This window comes from Ambystoma mexicanum, chromosome 1q (assembly GCF_040938575.1).
Source record: "Ambystoma mexicanum isolate Mex_15411 chromosome 1q, UKY_AmexF1_1, whole genome shotgun sequence".
Classification (NCBI taxonomy): Eukaryota; Metazoa; Chordata; class Amphibia; order Caudata; family Ambystomatidae; genus Ambystoma; species Ambystoma mexicanum.
This window is the reverse complement of record NC_090922.1, coordinates 571410485-571433923: the sequence shown is the minus strand read 5'-3', so window position 1 is coordinate 571433923 and position 23439 is coordinate 571410485. Positions and strand designations below refer to the sequence as shown.

At 46.5% G+C, this 23439-nt stretch overlaps 1 protein-coding gene across 4 annotated transcripts in view; it reads left to right on the top strand.

Annotated features, from left to right (window-relative positions):
- The window catches only part of RNF2 (ring finger protein 2), a 245312-nt gene that overhangs the window by 52668 nt on the left and 169205 nt on the right, over nt 1-23439 (top strand). For all 4 annotated transcript variants that reach the window (XM_069641059.1, XM_069641062.1, XM_069641061.1 and 1 more), the window contains 2 exons: nt 6707-6795; nt 7762-7922. In XM_069641059.1, the coding sequence (XP_069497160.1) occupies nt 6707-6795; nt 7762-7922 (250 nt within the window). The remainder of the gene's footprint in view (nt 1-6706; nt 6796-7761; nt 7923-23439) is intronic.

The following is a 23439-nucleotide window of genomic DNA, read 5'->3' as shown; positions in this document are numbered from 1 at the left end:
GTTACGGCTGCGTGCCGGGCCCTGCGCAAGAAAGAGAGGAGGGATACATTTTTTTGGATGCTTTTTACAAAGTGCTCCGGTCCCGTCCCACAGGACGGAGAGATGTCCCATAAGTATGGAGGAAAGGGGACTATGGACTAGGAGTAAGGTGGTCACTATGGTGAGTAACCTAGTAAATATCATCCTGGAACACGGTAACTTCGTTCAAACCCCTCAAAACCTCCTCCATCACCTTCTGAAATACAGATGCAGCCCAAGCCAGTCCAAAAGGCATGCGATTGTATTTAAACGTGCCCTCGGGTGTGATGAAGGCAGTTAAGTACTGAGACTCTTCAGAAAGGGGAACTTGGTGATACGCCGCTGAAAGAGCAATAACTGAAAACAGCTTGGGTTCACCCATTGTGGAGAGTGTTTCTAAAATGTTGGGAAGGGGATGTCTCTCAACTATTATATTCTGGTTTAAACTACGTAGATCTACACGTAACCTTAACTTCCCATTGCTTTTGGCCACAAGAACTATGGGCGACAGCCGCTCCGTAGCTGTCACTGGTTCAATTACACCTTTGTTCATGAGATCATTAAGTTCATCACGTAGCAGTCCCTTCATGTTCAACGGCACATGTCTCACTTTATGAACAATGGGTTGTGCATCCTTCTTAAGTTTTATATGGTGTTCAAAATGTTTAAATCTTCCTAGATTCTCGGAAAATACTTCAGGAAACTCCTTGGGCCATGCATCTTCAACCTCAGCGATGGTAACCGGTTCAGGCGCACTCGCTTGCACTAACTCCCAGGCTACTTTGTTCCTCCCATCCTAACAATGAAGCACCTTTCTTTGCTATTAAAATATTTGCCTCGCATTGTTTCTCTTTGTACATAACATTCGCAGAGAATTGTCCCAATATCTCTATGATATCTCTATAGAGGATTCGCCATATCCACATGGATGAATGTCAGTCAGGCGAATCACAGCATCACTTTTCCTCAAAGTATTTATTAAGGTGTCTCCTGATATGATGGTCCACGGAGAAAATGTGTCGACTTTCATTGTGATCTTGCAGCCATCGATATCAAACTCATCTACAGGTCCGTTTGTCTTCCCAAAGATGGCTGATATTTCAAACACATGTCTGGGAGCGGGCTCTTGCATGGTAGTCACTTCTTGTATATTGTAGCTTTTGCGAATGCTCTCTTCATTGTTGCTCCTGGGTTCTACAAGATTGATGGATGAGCCCTTGCAAACATTTGTAAAGTGTCCCTTGCCTTTACACTTAAAGCATTCAGCAAATTTGACTGGAAAAGATGGTTAATTTGTTCCGTGCCTGGGACTGCCACACCTGGTACATTTTGCATTCCACATCCCTCTTCTGTTCACATTGAAATTTGATTTCCTCCTCTGTTCAATTGCACACACAGCCTGAGAGCTATGCTTATCGATCGTCAGTTCCTTGACATACTGAGACATTTGTTCTATGCTCCTAGCCAATTCTATTGCTTCCTCCAACTTCATGTCCTTGGTCGGTAATTTTTCCTGAATCCTAACATTATTTGTGCACCTAAGAAGTTGGTCTCTAATCAACGAGTCAGTTAGATGGTCAAATTCACATGTGTGGCTTAATGTCCTTAACGAGGCAATGTAGGATTCGACTGATTCAGGTGGTTCCTGTGAGCATTGGAAGAACTTATGTCTCTCAAAACTCACATTCTTTTTCAGTTCAAAATGTTCTTCCAACTGCTTGAGGACAAGAGCATACTCATCAATGTCGGCATCTTCTACTCCAGGGTTCCTTGCCAGACCATCAAACACACTCTGCCCTTCTACACCGAGATTATGGAGCAAAAGTGCCTTTTTCCGTGCTGAGCTAAACCTATTCCCCCCCCCCCCCCCATGGCCACCAGGTAATTCTCGAAGATGCCCTTCCATCTGTCCCACCTGATGGGTGGTCGGCCAGGCTCATTGAGAAAGGATACGGGGGGGGTATTGTTGCTGCCATTTGAGAGCCGTGCAGGAGACAAGATGAGAAGGGAGTGCAGGAGTGCAAATGGAGCCCCCAAGCAGCGAATGCTGAGCAGCTGGCAGATCCAACGAGTTGTCAGACTGGAATGTTGAGAGATCGGGATGAGAGAACACACCCCTGAGCAATCCCGTTTTAATTACTTAGGAAGCAGTATAATTGCAGCTCAGAATACAGTAATTGTTGAGGCCTTCCGTGCTCAGAACCTTTTTTTTTTTTACTCTGAAACAAGGCTAGAATCCCTGCATTAATATCTTCTGTAAAGTCTTGCGGGCGAGAAAAGTGATGTCACAATGCTCCGTAGAGAAGAACAAAAGGCAGGCTCCGTATGGGACGCGTTGCCAGGCAACCAGCATCACAAGGACCAGGAATTGGAGACGCCTCTCGGCGCGCACGCCACGCGGCTGGGGATGCGAGCTCACACACCGCGGGCGCGCGAGCTGAAACGGGCACTGCCTGCGCACGGGTCTCGCCAAAGATAAAAAAGTATATTGCGGCGCCTGCGATCCTCCAACCCCCAGAGCACGCCTCCTGACCTGCACGTTCAAATTCCAGGGCTTCGCTTTGTTTCCGCCCGCTGCCGCGTCATCTTGCTGGGGCAACACCAGCCGTCAACCAGGAGTAAGGAGACAGTGCAGCATAAGGAAAGGTCTTTGTCACCAATATAGAGTAAAAGACCACGAGATTTTGTCTGTAACTGAGATTTATTCTCATAACGACGCGACAACAGGCACTGCCTTCAGTGGCAGGCTTCAACTGTCAAACATACTCCAGAACCCAAACACAAGAACAAACATTCTAATAGGGAATCAGATGAAGTCACAATATCTCATGGTTCTTGTAAACAGGAAAACATGTGCATTGAACTACAAATGCTAGTACATGCTTAAATGCCTAACTGATAACAACTTGCTACTTATTAAACAGATTGTTAAGATTTGCCAAACCTAACATTATTCTAAGCAGTTTCATACAGTGCACTTTTTAAAGACCATGGTGTGCTTTAAAGTAAGTGATAACATGCTGCTAGATTCTTGCTTGTCCGTGCTGAGGTTTAGCATTGAGAACTACCACAAACCGTTCCCTATCAATTAATAACTATGAAATGACATAAAAATCTATTGTAAAAAAATAAAAATAAAAGGCCACAAAGCTTGGCAAGGCTTTTATTTAGTGCACAAGTGGTAGCTGGTATTCTGTTCTGTGCTGGCTCTAGTAGCAGGCATTGTGACTTCACAACTCGACTGTTAATACAGTTGAGAAGTGTTATGTTGAGAGTTAGTCCTGTTCTGTCTAACTGGCCATGAATGTATCCTTACAGAATGTTGGTGTATGGATGATGACAGCTCGGGGGAATGTTGAGTGAATGTGATGTATGAGTGTTCAGGAATGTGAGTTGGGGGCCTGAGCTGGATGGATGAGGATGGCCGGTGGGTGTCTCCTGTGTCACTGGATGTTTACCTTGATCTACTTCCCATGTACTCTGTAAGTACCCTACAAGTAACTGCAGATATGTAAATATGTACTTATGTACAATAAAGCCACCTGGAATACCATAATTACTCCGCAGCTGGTCTGTGCGTGACAGTGCTTATCAAGCCAGGGTATTTACAACGTGATCGTCTTGCTTTTCACTGGAGTAAAATGAAAAAGCAGGCGCAGTGCTACAACTAGAATTTAATAGCGTTATGTACAGGTTTTTATACGGATATTGCAAGCTACCATGCATTCTATATGGCAATAAGCACCCGTGAGGGCCTTAACACCGGACCTCGCCGATATTACCAGCTGGTGAAGCCCCAACCAACCCCACGCCCCCGAATGGGTGCTTATTGCTATTTGCACCTCAGGTTTTAAATCTGTAAACTTGGTGTGCTAATAGCAATGTATTTTATTTGACTGAATGGGATGCCTTGTGGTGTCCCGTTCATTCAAACAAAATAGTTACCTAAGATAGCCCACACAAATCGGGTAAGTGGGTTTGGGTGGTCGGGGGTAGGAGGGGTAGGAAGGTATGAACACCCAAATGGGAACAGAGGAAGGGTGCGTGGGAAGATGGCAGGGCAGGGGAAACCGCCATCTGGCTGCTCGGAACCCAGGCTGATATCCTGGAATTCAGCCTGCGATCCGAGCAATCTGATTGGTTGCTTCTCTCGCCCCAGGTGCTAATAAGGAATTAAATGCCCCCCCTAGCTGTAAGTAAAAAGGATATTTCAAGTAACCGTTGAGTTCTCTGACCTTCATAAAGCCACTCCGCTAGTGCCTTTCAATATCCTTTTTATGTATGTGTAGCATCCTGTGCTTGCCATTTCTAAGCCCCATCCTCCTTTCCTGTGGGCAGCCTCACGCTGTGCTGTTAAGTCACATAAGCGGAGGAAAAGTAGGTGGTGGAGAGAGTTGAACGTAATGCGCTTTGAGTGCCACAGTTCCACATTGGGTACTGCTACACCCTGATGTTTAGATGCAATTTCTTGCTTAGCACCATAAGCAACTCATTGTATTGTTATCGTCATTTATTTAGCACCCTTTCCCCACTTGTATGGCCTTAATTCGCTTTGTGGTTGGGGACGTTCTTGGGGACCAAAAGCTACCAGCTACACCTCCTCAGAGGTATCCTTCCTTTTCTCTCCTTCCCCCAGAAGCTCACTGTCTCCAGAGCTCTGGTTCTCTCTAGGCTGGACTACTGTAACAGCCTCTATCTAAATCTTCCTGCCTCTATTTGCAACTCGTCCAGAACAGGACTGCAAGACTTGTCCTTGGCCTCAAGCCCAGGGACTGTATCTCTCCAGGACTGAAATCACTACACTGGCTCCCAGTGGCTGCAAGGATTAAGTTCAAAACCCTCTGCATTGTCCATAAGGCCTTCTGGGGCCTTGGGCCGAAATACCTTCAACTCTCTCTTCCTAAATATCTTCCTTCTCAAGCCCTTCGCTCATCCACCTCCAACTACCTCAGGGTCAGCCGCTTCTCCAAGCAACAAGCTGGTGGTAGATCTCTCGCCGCAGCAGGGGCCTCCCTCTGGAACAGCCTTCCTTCCTCCCTGAAACTTGAGGAGAACAATCTCCGGTTCCGGAAGCACATCAAAACCTTCCTCTTTGCCTCTGCTTTCTCTCCCTCTCTCCCCTGCTAAAATCACTGAACCTGCACTAAATCTGCAACTGGGCCACTCACCGATCTCATCTCATGTCCTGGCCCAGCCACTCTTCCTTGCACTGCCTACTTGCACTACGGGACTGTCTCTGTATCCTACAGCCCCTTCTCCTGGCACTTACCTTTGCACTTGCCACCAGCTGGCCCTATTATTTATCTTGTATTCTATTAACCATGTACCGCACTTTCCTTGCACTTGCCACCAGCTGGCCCTATTATTTATCTTGTATTCTACTAACCATGTACTGCACTTCCCCTCTCCCCTTCCCCTGCACTTTTTCCCAGTCCCCCTACCCTTGCGCGATCTGAATGACACCTGGCCTAGTAGGATCGTTGTCTGTCTCCCTCTGTTCCCCCCCCCCGCCTCGTCGCGCCTTGAAACACTTGTGTATAGGCGCGTTACAAATGCCATATCATATCATGTATGGGATAGTCTTAAGAGGTTTAAGATGCATGTGTGCAGTCTGCCAGGTTAGGGCTTAGGAGGGTTGGCTGGAACCCAGTAAGCAGTCCCGAGGTCAGGCGCGTGGGTGGCTGCTGTTGGTGGATAAGGATAGAGTGCAAGTGCAGGAGATTCGATATGTGTCCAGCTAGTCCGAATTTCTTTTTCCCATAGGTTGTCGCTGTATACTAATGGCAAATGTGTTTAGGTACGCCAGGGGTTTCAGTGTGCACAGCTATGTGGGCTGCTAGACCAGATTTGCATAGCCGTAGGTGCATTTTAGAGTGCATGGATGGGGAGCCGTGCCTGCAGCATGTGTCCACCGACGTGGTGCGAGTTATACACACCTTAGTTTTGAACACATTTTTAGTTTGCTGTCGTTTTCTTAGGTCTCTCAAGATCTTGCCAGCTATGCCGAGCTCAATAGTATTGATAGCGTGTCATAGCCCATATGGTAGGTACCCAGTCTTTCAGTGCATTTTCATTCCAACTGTTTTGCAGTGCAAGTAAAAATTGCAAACCAATTCCCCATCAATATATATTATTAGAAAGTTATAGATGGTATTTTTTAGAAAAGGGTATACTGGTTTATTTAGGGTGGGGGTGGGGCTAGGAGAGTGTGGGAGGTTCCCCTACATTTTTGCTGTTGCAGTGAATACAAAAACTGAAAATGAAAAAATCTGTATTGAAAAACAATTGGCTGCAAAAACGCATGAACCCTCTCCAATACTCCCTCCCACTCCCTATATCCTTGTTTTCATACTGTAACATTATTATTTGCATTGCGCTTTCTTTTCTTAATAAAATAAATAGCTGTTTGCCTCTCATACCAGCAAGACAACCTCCTTTTTCATAAGAAAAAGTAATCTGCTAATTTTGTTGCAGTCTGACTCTGGCATTTGCTTTTGCTTTCATCGAAGCCTTTGTGATTCCAGCTTCTGCCCACATCCTCATTACAAACTGCTGTCTTCCAACAGATCAGAGCAGTGGAGAAGTGTTTGGAAGTTTTGAATACTTCCTTGTTTCTCTGCCCCAGTGAAGTGTTGAGCTAGTCACCAAGTAAACCGGTATTAATGTATTTTGCTTGCATCCCTTTCAGCAATGGCTCAAGCTGTGCAGACAAACGGCGCTCAGCCTTTGAGCAAAACCTGGGAGCTCAGTTTGTATGAATTGCAGAGGACCCCTCAGGTAAGAAAAGAAAAACTAAACGTGGATCATGTTAGGTTCATTATGAGAAATGTGCCGTAATTTGCATGTTTTTTGTATATTTGGCATGCTCTCGTGTGCATTTTAAGTCGTTAAATGGCTTTTAGAAAATTAGCGTGCAGCAATGATATTTTTAGAATTAAATGTTTGAACTTGTGTTTCTCTTTGGGAGGTCTTTGCATTGGGAACACGAGTCCCTGCTAAACTATGCATGCACTTGGACACAGTGGGAGTGACTGAAATGACTGTAGTAAAACCTTATCCCGAGTCAGCCCTTCGAACCAAATATTGCAGCCATTCTATTCTTACATCTAAATCCATACATATGTTTCAATGTTACATAGATTTTAATGTTAAGGTGAGTGTTGTGGAAAATTAAAATGAGCACCAAGGCCAGAGTGTTTTATGAACCAAGTTATTTTAGGAGAACATCTTTTATCCCAGACCTATTTGTCAAATAATAAAGATCTGTTGTGGTTAAAAATGCTGTTTGGTTTTACGCAAAGAAGGCTGGAACCCTCGCTGGCTTTGCCCCCTTTCCCTTTTCTCTTGGGGTTGTAGTATTACGAACTAGTAAAGTAGACATGTTCCAGTCTATGCATCTTTTATTACAATTGTAACATTTTCATTTTAAAAGATATACTCTAAGGGGTCATTGGAAATCAACATTGTGAAATTTACAATTTCTAACGTTTATTTAGTCGTTTTATTTACATTAGTGTCACTGTTGGCCCTTTAAGCACACTGTGTTAGTAGTAGTAATATGTAAACTATCCGTAGGAGTTGCTCCATATCTTTAGTGCATGTTGGTCTCAAACTTTCGGCAGTGTTAAATCGAACAATTCATCTCTGTTGCACTCTGATCATTTAGCATCCCTCTGCTGAATATGATGCCTGTGCTTGTACGAACAGAAAAAAAAATAACTAACTTCCCACCTTGACTTCCAGGAAGCAATTACGGATGGACTTGAAATAGTGGTGTCCCCGAGGAGCTTGCACAGTGAGCTCATGTGTCCAATTTGTCTCGATATGTTGAAGAACACAATGACCACAAAGGAGTGCTTGCATCGGTTTTGTGCCGACTGCATCATCACAGCTCTCCGAAGTGGGTATGTAATAACTGTTTAGTTTTTAGCAGCTTCTTTCTTTGTTTCAAAACATGATTATTATGATTTGAAAAAGCAATCTTTTGTTTGTATGTACATTTCTGAAACGCTTGCTTTGTGTGATCATGCAAAAACAGTGTTTTCTCCTAGATATATTTTAGTTTGATTATCACACAGGGCCCACAAGACCAAACCAAATATACGTCCACAAACTACCCTGCCTGATCATTGACCATGGAAGCGACTAGTCCATCACAAAATCTGAATGCTGACCACACAACAGCTTGCAGAATGGGAGAAATGTCTCTAGTTCTGATGAGATTTGTTTTAAAAGACCTCACATATTGTGTATAGATGCAAAGTCCTCATTTAGTTCAGAGCCAATGTCCTTCTGCTGGGCAGTATAGAATTGTCACATGATTTCAGTGTCTGCCTTTCCCTTGCAGCTGTCATTAGAGTATCCACTAAGTTTTATTTTCTCATCCATTGTTTTGAGAATGGTTCCTCCTATGGCTTTTTTTAACCCCCAATAATTTTCATATGTAAAATATTTTTGTTACCTCTAAATAACATTTTGATTTTGGTTTATGTCGATGTTTGTTTTATTGAAACAATACCAGTATAAAAAAGGCTCAGAACACCATAGTAAATGGAGCATGCATCTTTGCACCACAGGGTGTAGGCTTGGCCACCTGACCATAAAATGTAACCAACACCCAGCTCCATATGCAGGATTGAAGAGTAAGGGATGTTTCAGCTTCAGTCCAGGCAAAATCTGAGAATGAGGGAGTTTGTGAGAGCCAAATGTGTTTAGTGTGTGCATTTTCCTAGATCTTGCACTCGGTTGCTGCTGGGAAAGATGTCCTGTTTACTGAAACTTTGCAAGTATAACTTTGACCGGTGCAGCCTTTTTGATGGAAGGAGTGTCATTTACATGTAGTATTTATATATGTGTAGTCAGGGGTCCACCAATTAGAGCATAATAAAAAAAAAACACTAACTCGGAGTAGAGCAAACGCTGGGCAAGAAGCAACGCTGTTCATTAAAGCTGGGTGAGCACAAATCAAACAAAACAGTGTGTAGGCTCTGATTGTAAGGCTGACATCTGAATGGAATACGAACAGTTGTTTTATACCAAGAAATAAAATGGTCGGAAGTCTGTCGAAGCAAGTTGGAGAATTCACTTTCAAATGGATTGTGTCCTCCCACGTATTCCTCATCTTATGATATCTCCATATCCAGCTTTAGCTCCTTTGAAAATTTTTTCCAGCAGGGGGCGCTGCACGTCGATGCCTGTCGACTCGATGTCCCTTGAGGGCCTCCGTATCGGTGTCGACCGCATTGATGGTATACAGCGCGCGCAGCGACCGTTGGCTTCAGTTCCGTATATTCCGCAAGAGCTAACGCTTCGTATTATCATTGCGCTTCGGTTCCTTTTCTAAGAAACCTTTTATTTAGTGAAAATGGCATTATCGTCGGCATCATCCACTCCACGATCGGGGTTAAAAAACAGTGGGGCAGAAATTTTCCTTACGGACCCCCATTGGGTGTGTCTATGGTGCCTCTGATCTTCTCATTCAACTGCGGAGTGTGGGTCCTGCCTATCGATGACAGAAAAGGCCCTAAAAGAGCATAAAGTGAAGCTTGCTGCAGGTAAGTCCCATAAATCCCCTTGGACAACACCATTGAAAAGGCGATCCTACTCCTTGTCCGAAGAAAGCTAAAAGGTCCTGATCACGTAGTGGCTCACACCACTCGTCATCTTCCTCCCGGCGGTCGAAGAAAAGGCCCGACAGATCACCATCTTCGTCGAGTTCCTCCCCGGAACAGGTCTCGTGCCCGATCAACGGCCGAGTGGGAGAAGTTCAGACTAAAGATGCTCCAAGTATTCGAGAAAGCGGCCTTGACTCCCTCGAAGAAAGAAAAGAGCCATGCCAGTCTCGACAAACATGCCAAAAAGAAGGCAAGGGAAAATCTGTGTGCCCTCGGACCCTGGTGTCCGTGGGAAAACTCCTCGAAAACCCTCAGAGGTTCCCTCGAGTCGAGAAAAGACTCATTTTGAAGTCAAAATCATCAGCGCCGAAAGACTCCACGTCGATGCCTAAAAAAACCCTCGACGCCGTTGTCGCCGCAAGTACCAAAATCCTCGAAGGATGTTGAGAAAACATTCACTCCGCTGCCAAGGAAGGATTGTTTTTCAAATCCCTTTCCTCAATTTATGAGGCTGATGAACCATCATCAGATGAAACGTGTTCATTTGGATTGCAGTATGGGACACCAAGTGTTCCAGAGGCCATAATTTCAGAGGACTCAAGAATAAAAGCTCTACATGAGTCCCTGCAATCTGCAAGTGGGTTGGACACTTTCCCAGAAATAAAGTTTGGCAGACCATATATCTTAGACACCTAATGTCTAGAGTAATAGAATATCTGGGATGGAGTAGGCCTGTGCTACTTTTTGAGCAGGACGACCGGACTGATATTTTAGACAAGGGACCCCAGGAGGACCCTATTCTACCATTACATGTAGATCTGCAAAAGAGAGTTAATGCCAACTGGGAGACGCCAGATTTAATTCCAGCTGTGAACAAAAAACTAACAAGCAAGTACTGTGTGTCAAGTAGTGACCCTTACTATCTTACAAAACATCCAACTACTGAAATCTTGGTAGTTCAGGCTGCCACTTCTACATCCAGAAAACAGGCATACCCAACTACCCACTCCAGACAGGAATGACGAGCTGGCTGCTGAACATATAAAACAAGACCGTTTTTTAAACATTGTCAAGAGTGGGAAAGATGCTCTGCGAATGCCTCCAGACCGGTCTCGACTCTGTGGACAGTATTGGCAGAGCAATGGCGGCTAGCACTGTAACATGCAGATTTGCTTGGTTGAGAGAGTCTGGATTTGCTCTAGATGTACAGTCTAGACTTCTTAGCCTGCCCTTTGACGGCACTCAGTTATTTGGCAGCAAGGCTGACGAGAGCCTGGCGAAGCAGCAGACCTCCAAAGCTGCAGGCAAATCCCTTGGGGCAGCAATCAGACAGCCACCTTCTCGCCCCACTGGTACAGCTTGGATGAGCAGGTCCTTTCGCTATTACTCCTCAGTTGGAAGATGGAGAGGACTGTTGAATCAAAGAGGTCAGAAAAGATTCCCCCGTTGTGGACTGGGAAGAGGTGCTAAGACTGGCCAAGCAGGAGCTCCTTTACCATCTGCCTCTGCATCAGCCGCCTCAAAACCGCTCGGAGGCCTTAGTCCACAAGACCATAGTGGGAGGCAGACTCTCACAGCATCTGAAAAAATGGCGGGGTATTACTTCAGATGCATGGGCATTGGAAACCTCACCCAGGGTTACTGCCTTCTCTTTCTAAAAAGGTCTCCGGATTATACACCAGAGAACACCTTTCGTGCTTCCAGATCCGCTCCTTATGCAGGAAATCTTGACCCTGCCAGAGAGATGTGCTATAGAAGTGGTAACTGTAGCGGAGAGGAACAAGGGTTGGTACTCGCCTTACTTCCTAATCCCCAAGAAGGACGGAGGATTGAGACCCATCTTGGATTTAAGAGACTTGAACAAGTTCCTCAGCAAGGGCAAGTTCAAGATGGTTACCCTTTCTCAGATCCTTCAGGCCCTCCAGCTTCAGGACTGGATGGTGTTAGGCAAGAATTGATGTAGTAACCCTTAGGGAGACTACACAATCCTTATCCTCTTGGTATTAGGTAACCCACCTATTGATATAAACCTGTGCTACACACGTTGGTAGTGTGACTGAGCAGCCAGGCTTCTCAAGTGGGGTAAATGTGAGCTGTATAGCTGTAGCAATGAAATTCACCAGTACAAGTAGCAAAGTTCCACTTACACTCAAGGTCTTGTAATAAATAATTTATTTAACAGTAGTTTTTATATAAGCATTCTTTAAAAAGGGCAATATGTCTAGCAATCAAATATACTTTTCCAGAATCAACACAAAGCTAGTAGATACTCTTTAGAGATGCTTCTTACACACTTCCTACACCCGGAGGTGACTTCACTAACTAGGACAGTAATTGCCTTTATATATCACTAGTACACTTTGTAGATTCTGAGATTGGCACAAAGGAAAGTTTAAAGGAAGGAAAAAGGTTAAGCAGGTTCTCAGAGCATGCAAGCACTTTAAATCTTCCAATTAAGTCTAGATAAAAACCTTTCCCAGCAATATTAGTTTAAAACCAATGTATCACCTATGAGCGACAGCAAGAATCAAAGTCAAATGGAATAGAAGAGTCTGCAGGGAGCCAGGACAGCCAAAGTCAATTGGAGCAAAGTCTATGGAGGTGAGGCACTTCTTAGATAGTAAAATTCTTGCATAAAGTTAGTTTGTTGAAGAAAAATCACTGTAGGGTCCCAAACTGTTATACTTGTGAAGGTTAGTGCTGAAATAAACTCTAGCAACACAGCTACTGCAAGTCTCAACTGAGCGAGCAAGCTACAGACACTGAGGTCAGTACCTTTGGTTAGGAGAATAGTGGTCCAGCTGTCTTCTGTCTGGTTGCAGCGATGCAGATCCGGGGTTGCTGGTGCCTAAGTCATGGGGACAAGAGGGAGGATGTCTGCGGACTCCTGCGGCAGCAAGTCGGAGGTCGGCAGCAGATACAGGCTCTGTTCGGATCAGCAGCACTTTGCGGTTTCAGCACGCGGTAAACGGCACCAGCGCGGATTGGATACCGGTTGGGCTTCCTTCACTCCTTGAGTCCTGCACTCTGGTGAGGGGACTCTAGCTCTGGTCATCCTGCTTCTGGGGGGTCCTGCAGAGACTCCTGGAGCTTCTGGCCGGATCATAGACCTTGCACTCGATTACGGATTTCTCAACCCCTGGCTCTCGGTTCCTGCAGCAGCAAAGAAGTACAGCCAGTCGGGGAAGATGGTCCAGTGGAGTTCGTCTCAGGGTTAGTTGGTTCCACTAACCCAAGGGGAGAAGTCGTCCCTTCCGGAGTTTCTCTTGTCAAACAGAAAAAGGAGATTCAGCACAGCAGCAAGGCTTCACCGGGCAGTTCAGTGGTCCAGGAGGATGCAGCAAGCTTTGTTCACGGTTTCTTCGTCTGGTTGTTCTTCCAGTGGTCGACTATCTTCAGTCCCCAAACCCTCACCTTTTAAGCAGGTTTCTCCCATTTATGCACAGCCTAGCTGTCATTCAAACAGCAGGGTGGCTGTCCAGCAAGAACAGCCAGCCAGCCAGCCAATTGGGACTGGGTGCATTGAGGCATTCCTAAAGACAAAGGACGGGAGCTTCGGAAACCTCCCTCACTTCCTGCCCTTCCAGATACAAAGGAGCCAGAGGCGGATTTCAGCACTGAAGACCCCCAAAGGCAAAACGAATAAAGGGCTCAAACCTGGGTTGGCGCCCAGAGTAAAACCCAAGAAAGACTACACAAACAGAAAATGGCGAAAAAAAGAAGACCGGGGCCATTTTGACTTAATGGTCACTCATGGGTGCTATACTGCAGTTGAGAATTCAGCCTGTGGTATAAAAGCACAATGGTAGGAAAATTAAACCACTGCCACCAACCATTGAAAGTAGTGAGGGTAACATAAAAAATGTTAGATGAGTAGGTAGGAAAAGGGGCTACTAAGTAACCCCCCAGCACTCCACACACGATGTTGTGGGCTGGGCCTACAAAGAGAAAAGGTCAGTAAAGCCAATTTTACTTTGCTGTTCTTGGGAACGATAGTTCACACAAGAAAAGGTATCTAAACCTTAGGAAAAATCTAAAGGATTTCTCTGTGACACTGCACTGAAGGTGCTGTGTGTCACCATACAAAAAGTAGATGCCTATGGAGTTTGTCGGACTACAAAAATAAAGGAAACGCATAATCCAAATCCGGTCAAAACACAGAGAGCGAGAAAAAGGGCTCACTCACTCCCGGGTTAAAATGAAATAGTTCTAAAGTCCAGCAAAAGAGCTGGGCGTCTAAGGTTGTAGGAATTAAGCACTGACATGAAAATTCTCTCCAACACTCGTCCCCCCCCCCCCCCACCAGTCTAAGAGACAGGAGGATATAATTCTTACCAGGATGGATCTCTTGTTGCAAGTCGGTTAAATTGTTTGCCTAGAACACTGTCAACCTTTTGTAACCCCTGCTATGGCACTTCTTAACAGGTGTTTTAATTTTCAAGCTATATGACCTACAAATACTGTTGGGTTCATCTCTTATTACATTTATTGGGATCGGAGTCCTGAAGTTGTGAGAACTTCTGAACCTACAATAGGCTTTTGCAAGGGGTTCTTAGAAAGAAATCCCTTAGACCTAGAGGGGCCTCCATGATTCCTCACCACCTCTCACACGAACAGGTTGGGTCTCTGGTATCTTGGTTGGAGGGGTTGTGGTCAAGCAAGGTACATGCTTCAACTTCCTCTTCGATCTTATTCTACCTGGCTTAGAAGTTTCCCTCCTAGCACTAGGATTTATACTTGAGTCTTCAGCAGAAGAGAACAGTCTTAAGGGGTTTAGCGTTAGACTTATCTTTGATATTTTATTTGTATCAGGCTCTTTTCAGAGCGCGGCAAGGGAGGCGAACAAGGGAGAACAAAAACAACTATCTTACTAGGCCCAGTGACATTGAGAATGTGTCATGATGCCTACCTCCAAGGAGCCAGGTCCGACCCAGCAACCCCAGAGGCAGGCATCATTTCCCCCAGGGGAGTGCCAGCGGGCCCAAGCTGGGACCCTTTGGACGCAGTCCTGGCGCCTTAGGCGCCAGGCTCATGTTGGACCTCTGTCCTGGCGCCTTAGGCGCCAGGCTCATTAAGCTAGACATGTGTTCAAGTGTTTTAATGTGCACTTATCTGATGCAGACCATGCTGCCATATCCAGGCCCTCTTGAGGCCTGAATGGAACTACTTTACCTGTGGGACTACTTTCCACCCGGGTGTGGTCGGGGAAGGATACATACCTGATCAGAGGAAGGATACACACTTGGGACTTCTTCCAAAGCTATTTAAACCACACCCGATCAGCAACTCACGCTTCGCGTTGTTCTGCTCCTCGCAGCTGGACGCTCACCGTGTCAGCTCCTGCATCTGGACTTCAGCCACGCCTGTCAGCATCCTGGGTCACCTGCAAAGGGAGACAAGAGACCTTACCAGCTAGATCTGCACCACGGAGACATCACCGACGATCCTGAAAGGGAAGACATTATTTTTAAAAGCATTTCGTTACGATCGCTGCAGCGCTGCATTTCACTCGCCTTTCCTGGGTTCCTCCATCTTCAGCAGCGATCATCCGGATACACAGCCACTTCCCAAAGCCTAGAGAAAAAGACAAGAATAAGAGGTGAGAGAAGGAAGGGAATAAGACTTACCTGTTGGGTCATTCCCATTTCATTTCGGGTCTTGCGCTTCCAGGCATTTTCCGGACCCCGGCCCCTATGGGGAAAAAAGACAAAGACATTGAATGAGCGTATGCAAAGACAGTTCCCGAGCGCTCATCCAGAACTAATCTGCCATTTACTGGAACTGGAACTGCACGTTTCACTTCGGGTCGGCGCCATATCTCCGGCATTCCGAACCCCGGCCCCTAAGGGGAAAAAAGACATAAGCATTAGCGCTTGCTGCAAAAAGACAATGAACATTATTATTAAGCTTGGACTTTTGAACTTGCAACAGAACTTTCACAGAGCCTTACCTGAATAGTCAGGCTTACCTGAACTCCCATCAATCCTCAATCCAGTGAAGTAACTGGGTTTCAACGCGCCCCTGCATCAGAAGCAGGATGGAGAGCTCATCCTTCCTGACCCTAAGGTGAGACTTCACGGGGAATCGTGGAAGGGTATCATGGAGGGTTGGAAGAGAGTGGGAGGCTTGAGCATAACTCCGTCAGTAGGTAATACTCCCTTTTCACGCACAGGGGAATATTCCTGCGAGCCGGAGAAGCCAGAGTAGAGGGCCCTTCCTGTCCATCTTCAGAGTCCTGCGCTTCACCATTGAAGAATCATCAGCACTCGAAGCCAGACCTGCGCCTCCGTGGGAATCAGGTGAGCGTTACAGAATGCGGAAGTGCATGGGATAGGGAAAGGGGAAAAGTGCATGGGAGGTGGGAGAGGTGTAAAAGTGCTGAGCAAAGGAAAAACGATCAATAATAAATAAATAGTGGGGAGACTTCAGGGCTGGAGAGATACGATCCCAGGGCTTGAGGCCAAGGACAAGTTTCGCAGTCCTGTTGTGGATGAGTTGCAAAGGGCGGAGCGTAGAGGCAGGTAGATTAGAAAGAGGCTGTTAAAATAGTTAAACCTAGAGAGAACCAGGGCTCGGGAGACAGTGGGGTTCTGGGGGAAGGAGAGGAAAGGCAGAGTACCTCTGAGGAGGTGCAGTAGGAAGTTTGGCTTTTTAGAGACATCATAGATGTGGGCAGAGAAGGAAAGTGTGGAATCAAAGATGGACCCGAGGTTCTTAGCCTCGCAGGTGGCAGTAGGAGGAGGGCCAAGGGAGGCCGGCCAGAGAGTGAGGGGAAAGGAGGGTGAAGGTGTGCCGATGAGGAGGATCTCCGTCTTGCTGACATTCATGCAGCGAGCGTTGGCGGTACACCAATCCTGAATGGCAGATAAACAATCAGAGATGAGAGAAGGAGAGCAGGTGGCTGAGGGAAGCCTGAAAATGAGTTAAGTGTCATCTGAATAGCACTGGAAATTGGAGCAGTAAATGGCAATGCACTGAGTGAGAGTTGCCAGGTATTGGTTGAAGAACCAGGGTGAGAGGTTAGACCCCTGGGGAACATCGTAGGTAGAAAGGGAGATAGAAGAAAGGAAGGAACCAAGCTGGACCTGGAAGGGTCGATCAGAGAGGAAAGAGGTCAGCCAGGCTAGGGCCTGATCGCTGATGCCCAGGTTGTCATGGAGACGGTTGAGCAGGATGGTATGGTTGACCGTGTTGAGGGCAGAAGAGAGATCGAGTAGGATGAGGACAGAGGGAATGTTAAGTCAAGGTTGGAGAGCAGATCTTCACAGATGTTCAGGAGAGCCGTTTCCGTGCTTCTGGAAGCTCTAAAGCCAGACTTTCCTGGTTTTCCACCAGTTTTGAGAATTAATGGTTCTCGCAGGCCTAGATAGGGGTCTGATTTTTGTCTATCCACCACTTCCTCAGAAGCAGTGTGAGTCAAAGGCTGTATAATTGGGGTGGCAATGACGGAGCATGGTTGAGGCTCCCCTTTCCCTACTATTGTGGTCTTGAATCTGCCTTGGTTACAGGTTAACTTACTAACATCAGGACATGGTGTGGTTCTCTGTAGAAGGTCCCACAGGCTCAAAGTGACCTCTCTAGCCAATTTGGTTTGTTCCTGTTTCTTCCTACTGGGAGGCCTGGGGGTACTGGACACTACACCTAGAGATTTTAAGTCATTCGCCAACAGGATTCTCCCAGGCACCTCATTCTGAACACTGACCAGGATCCTTACTGTCATATGGTTACACTGCATGAGAGCTGGTAGAATTGGAACCATTTGGACAGGGCCTCCAGCAAATCTAGTGGGACCTTTGGGTGCCTTAGCCACATCCTCCAGGTTTGAAAAAGCTTTTATCCACAACTGTTCTGCTAGCCCCAGTGTGTCTCATGGCAGGAGTTTCCTGGCCATTCCATAGAATACTCTTTTGTGTTATCTGGAATGGAGTTATACACATCCATATGTCTCAGCTCGGGAGAGCAGGCATCACAAATAAATTCTAACAAAAAACAATTCCTCATTCCTTCAAAGAAGTTACTCTTAACCCAACCATCGAAGTTCTTCAAACAATCACATACCCAGGTAGCCCAAGGTGTACGATCAGTCTTTTTGGGGGTCCTAAGCCTTTTAAGGTACAGGGAAAGAGTTCTCCCAAATCTGGCTAATAATGCCAGTTTTTCTGATTCATAATCCTTTCTCTCAATGACACCCAACTCCATTACAGCATCACAGCCATTCAGGGGGAGTCTAGACATGAGCTATGGAATTAAGTCATTCCCACTGATTCCTTGACGACCATTGGTGTATTCAAACGTACCCAGCCAATCCAACACATCAAGTTTAAGTTCATACATACTCAATGCTTCTTTGGGCAGGAGATGCCTCTTAGGACTAACAGACCTAGAGGACCCTGAAAGGGAAGCAGAATCAGGCAGGAGACAGCCTTTTCATAAACATTTCATGTTGAATCTCTCTCTCCCTCTCTCTTAGTTTCACCTCTTGATTTTTGGCTTCAGCATGGGCATTTAATTTCTTGAACTCCAACTCTAATATCAGTCTTTCAAGAGAAACAAATTCTGGGCTTAACTGTGGACCTTGTGGGGTCCCTACCGGAAAATGGCTGAGGCATAAGGGCAGGCTGTGGCAGAGAGGGTCCCCCTTCCTCTTACTTCCTCTGGCCCCACTTGCAGATTGGAGCTAGTCTCTAAACTAGCATCCTCATTATTTCACCACATTACATGGGTGAGTAGGTGTTACAGACCTACTACCCAAACTTTGGTGTTTCAACAACCTCGTAATCAATTCACATTTATTTCCTTTCATTTCAGAGTCGGACCTCTGGCTGTGCACATGTCTTTCAGTTGTTCTACTGTACGAACAATCAGGGCTGCCTCATTAAAGTTATCCATATTTGGCATGTTAAAATTGCTTCACTTTTTGATGCAGCTTAGCGTTGTGGCTGGTTTAGTTGGGCACAAGTACCGCAAATAATCAATGTAAGCACTCTACGTCTATCCCACCGCTGCCACCAGTGTTGGGCAAGAATTGATGTAGTAACCCTTGGCAATGGGGAAACTACACAACCCTTGTCCTCTTGGTATTAGGTAACCCACCTATTGGTATACGCCTGTACTACACAAGTTGGTAGTGTGACTGAGCAGCCAGGCTTATCTCAAGAGGGGTAAATGTGAGCTTTAAAGCTGTAGCAATGAAATTCGCCAGTACAAGTAGCCAAGTAACACTTACACTCAAGGTTTTGAAGTACATAATTTATTTAACAGTAGTTTTTAAAAAGGGCAATATGTTTAGCAATCGAATATACTTTAAAATATGTTTCCAGAATCAACACAAAGCTAGTAGATGCTCTTTAGAGATGCTTCTTACACACTTCCTACACCCGGAGTTGACTTCACTAACTAGGACTGTAATTGCATTTATATATATCACTAGTACACTTTGTAGAATGAGGTTGGCAGAAAGAAAAGGTTAAAGGAAGGAAAAAGGTTAAGCAGGTCCCCTGAGCATAGCATTTGAGTGTTAGGGAGAATTCTAATTTCCCCCAGCTCTTTTGCTGGACTTTAGGACTTTTTAATGTTAACCCTGGAGTGAGTGAGCCCTTTCTCCTACTCATGTGTTTTGATCTGATTTGGATTTCCGTTATTTTTGGAGACTGACAAACTCCATAGGCATCTACCATTTGTATGGTGACACAGCACCTTCAGTGCAGTGTTACAGAGAAATCCTTTAGATTTCTCTTAAGGTTTAAATCTTTTCTTGGGTGAACTACAGTGAAATTAACTTTACTTACCTTTTTCTCACTGTAGATCGAGCACACCCCATCTTATGGGGAGTGCTGGGGGGGTTACTTAGCACCATTTTTTTACTTACTCATGTAATATTGTTTTATGTTACCCTCACTACTTTAAATGGCTGGTGGCAATGGTTTAATTTTCCTACCATTGTGCTTTTCTACCGCAGGCTGAATCCTCAGCTGCAGTGTAGCACCCATGGGTGACCATTGTGCCACAATGGCCCTGGTCTTCTTTTTCGCCATATTGTTTGTGAGGTCTTTCTTGGGTTTTACTCTGCGCGCCAAACCAGGTTTAACCCTTTTGTTCACTTTGCCTTTGGCGGGCTTCAGTGCTGAAACCCACCTCTGGCTCCAGTGTGTCTAGCAGGGCAGGAAGCGAGGGAGGTGCCCGAAACTCCCCGTCCTTAGTCTCCTTGGTAACCTGAATGCACCCAGTCATGATTGGCTGGCTGTCCTTGCAGGTCCTTGTGTGAGTGACAGCAAGGCTGTGCATGAATGGGAGAAACCTGCATAAAAGGCAAGGCTTCTTGAACTGAAGACAGTCGACCACTGGACGAAACATCCGATGAAGGAATCGTGAAGAAAAGCTTGCTGCATCCTCCTGGACCGTACAACTGCCCAGTGAAGCCCTGCTGCTCTGCTGAAACTGTTTTTCCGGATCAACTAGAGAAGCTCCGGAAAGGACGACTTCTTCCCTTGGGTTGGTGGGACCAACGAACCCCAAGATGAACTTTGCTGGAGGACCTTCCCCGACTGCATTTCCGTGATGCTGCTGGAACCGAGTGCTAGAGGTCGGGAAATCCATAGTAGAGTGCATAGTCTTTAACCTGGAGCAGAGCTCTAGGAAGATCCTGAGGAACCACCCGAAGCAGGACGACCCAAGCTCTAGTCACCTCACCAGAGTGCTGGACTCGAGGAGCGAAGGAAGCCCGTCAAGTGTCCATGAGTGGTGCTATTTGCCAGTACATGACAGCAAAGTGCAGCTGAACTGAAAAGAACCTGTAGCTGCCCCCGACCTCCGAACTGCTCCAGACGTCCTCCCTCTTGTCCCCATGACTGAGGCCCAGGAACTGCACGTCTGCAACCCGGAGAGAGACCAGCTGGATCATCTTCTAACCTAAGGTACTGTTTCTGACTAGGGGGTACTTGGCTCTTTGTCTGTAGCTTCCTTGTCTCAGTTAAGATTTGAAGTAGCTGCCTTTTTAGAGTTATTCTAGCTCTAACTTTTTACAAGTGTAACAGCTCCTGGCCCAACAGTGATTTTGTACAGCAAACTCTCTAACTTTGCAAGACTTTTTGCCATCTAAAGAATTTCCTCAGCTCCATAGACCTTGTTCCGAATTGACTTTGGCTATCCTGGCTCCCTGCAGACTCTTCTGTCCTATTGACTTTGATTCTAACTGTCCCTAATATGTGACACATTGGTTTTTAACTAATATTGCTGGGAAAGGTTTTATCTAGACTTCATTGGGAGATTTAAAAGTGCTCACATGCTCTGACAACCTGTTAACCTTTTTCCTTCCATTAACCTTGCCTTTTCAACAACCTCAGAATTCAACCAAGTACAAAAGTGATATATAAATGCCAATACTGTCCAAGTAATTGAAGTAACCCCATGGTGTAGGAAATGTTTGTGAAGCATCTCTAAAGAATATCTACTTGCTTATCCTGACTCCGAGAACGTGTTATGAAGTATATTTTTATTGTTGCACATTGCCCTTTTTAAAGAATGGTTTTAAAACCGACCGTTAAATAAATAATTATTTTACTAGAAAACCTTGAGTGTAAGAGTTATTTAAATGCTTGTATTTGTGGATTTCGAAGCTACAGCTATACAGCTTATATTTACCCCTCTTTAGAGAATTCTGGCTGCTCATTCACACTACCAACTTGTGTAGTACAGACCTATAGCAATAGGTGGGTTACCTAATACCAAGAGGAAAAGACTGGTGTAGTCTCCCACAGGGTTACTTCATACAGTCCTGCCTAACTCGGGGCTGGCAGTGAGCTATGTCTCGGTGCGAGCAAGGACATCCAGGTCAAGTTCTTTGAGGAGGTGACAGATATCAGAGGAGTGTTTGACAGCAGAGCCTGGAATGAGTGAGCCCTTTTTTCGAGGGGATTGGGTCCTCCGATGTATTCCATATCTATGACAGGTAATCACCACAGCTGTGCTGCTTCGGAAAATTTTCTGCGGAGATGACCTCGATACGCTGTCCTCGAGGGCCTCCGTCGAGCCAACATCACCGGATGTTATAAGTAGGACGCACGACGCCCATAGCCTCGGTTCCGTTTTTTCCGCGAACGGGTTCGCTTCGGAGATCTCAGCGCGCCTCGGTTCTTCTGAGTTATATTCTTTCAGTTCTTCGAACTTGTTAGTTTGTGAAGATCCTCATGTTTTCGTCTTCTTCCACCTCGCGGCCGGGTTTCAAGAAGTGTCGGGACTGCGGTTCCAAGATGTCGCTGACGGACCCGCACGACGCCTGCCTATGGTGCCTCGGTGAGGACCACTCCACGGATGACTGTGACGATTGCCAGTCGCTTACGCGAAGGCCTTGCGGGAACAGAAGAAGAAACTTTCTGCTGGTAGGGTTTCCATGCCCTGAAAATCGAAATTTGCTGGGCTTTCGACTGATGATTCGAGGGGCGACTCTCTGCATCGTCAGCGTAAGTCCAGGGGGTCTCTGTCCCAGAGTGGGTCCCGCCATTCCTCTGCCTCTTCGAGGCACTCAGGGAAGCGCTGTCACCGGTCGCCTTCCCCGTCGTCATCCGAGGACTCCGCCCGTCGGCGGGTTGCTTGTCCCAACAAGCACTCTACTCCTGTGGAATGGGATGCCTTTCGCACAGAGATGATGGCGATTTTTCAATTGCAGGGCTCTGTTCCATCCGCCTCTTCGAAAGAAGCTGGCAGGGAACGTACTAGGGCCACCGCTCGCACGCCTTTAGGCTCGGGTGTTCGGCGCGATCATCGGGCGCCTTCGAGGTCCCGATCGGACAAGGTGGATTGCTCTAGTCATGCCCGCTCCAGGTCCCGGTCCTCGACGCCCTCGAGACTTTTGGGTGCCTGTGAGATCTTCGAAGAAGACGTTGATGCCATCAGCGCCATGTCCGTCGAGGGACACTCTCGGGGCTCTGCCTCCGAGGAAGTCACTGGCGCCGAGGCAGTCGAAGGACATGCTCAGGGCTCCGCCCTCGAGACCTGTGTCGAAGCCATCGGCGCCACGCTCTAAGTCGACGCCGATTCTGTCGAAGCCTTTCGAGGATGCTTTGTCGGATGTGCCCCGGGTATCGGTGGTAACCCTGAGGAAGGCCCTGAAGAAGTCAGTGAGACGTATCTTTGAGCCTTTTTCTGTGCCCTCCTCCAGGGATTTATTCCAGCCTCTGGATTATATTTCTGAGGTGGAGGAAGGGTCTGAGGAAAATTGGTTTCCGGATGAGGTTCCTGATGAGATATTGTCTGGTCATAGCCAGATTGAAGACTTGCGTCAGTCTATGTACGACCCCAGTGGTCTTGATACCTCCAAGGAAGTTGAGTTTGGCAGGCATGAGCCTAGTATGCATGCTGACTCTTCTTACAGGCGGCTGATGTCGAGGATGACGGAGTACTTGGGGTGGTCTGCGCCACCAGTAGATTTTCTGCAGGACGGCCTGACCGATATTTTGGACCAAGGTCCACCAACTGACCCGGTACTGCCATTCCATATGGCTTTGCAACGAAGGGTGGCGGCGGCTTGGACTGCTCGGAGAGTCTCCCGGCAGTGGGCAAGTCGTTGCCGAAAAAGTACCGCCCAGCCAGTGGCGACCCGGGCTACTTGTCCATGTACCCTACTCCAGAGAGTTTGGTGGTGCAGGCGGCTACGGCCCCAGCAAAACAGGTGTCGTACCCTACCATCCCTCCTGATGGGGACGACAAACGTTTTGACGGTTGGGCAAAGAAAGTCTTTTCTTCATGGGGTATGGCTTTGAAAGCAGCCAACTCTGTATGTGCCTTAGCACGTTTCACTCATACTCTGTGG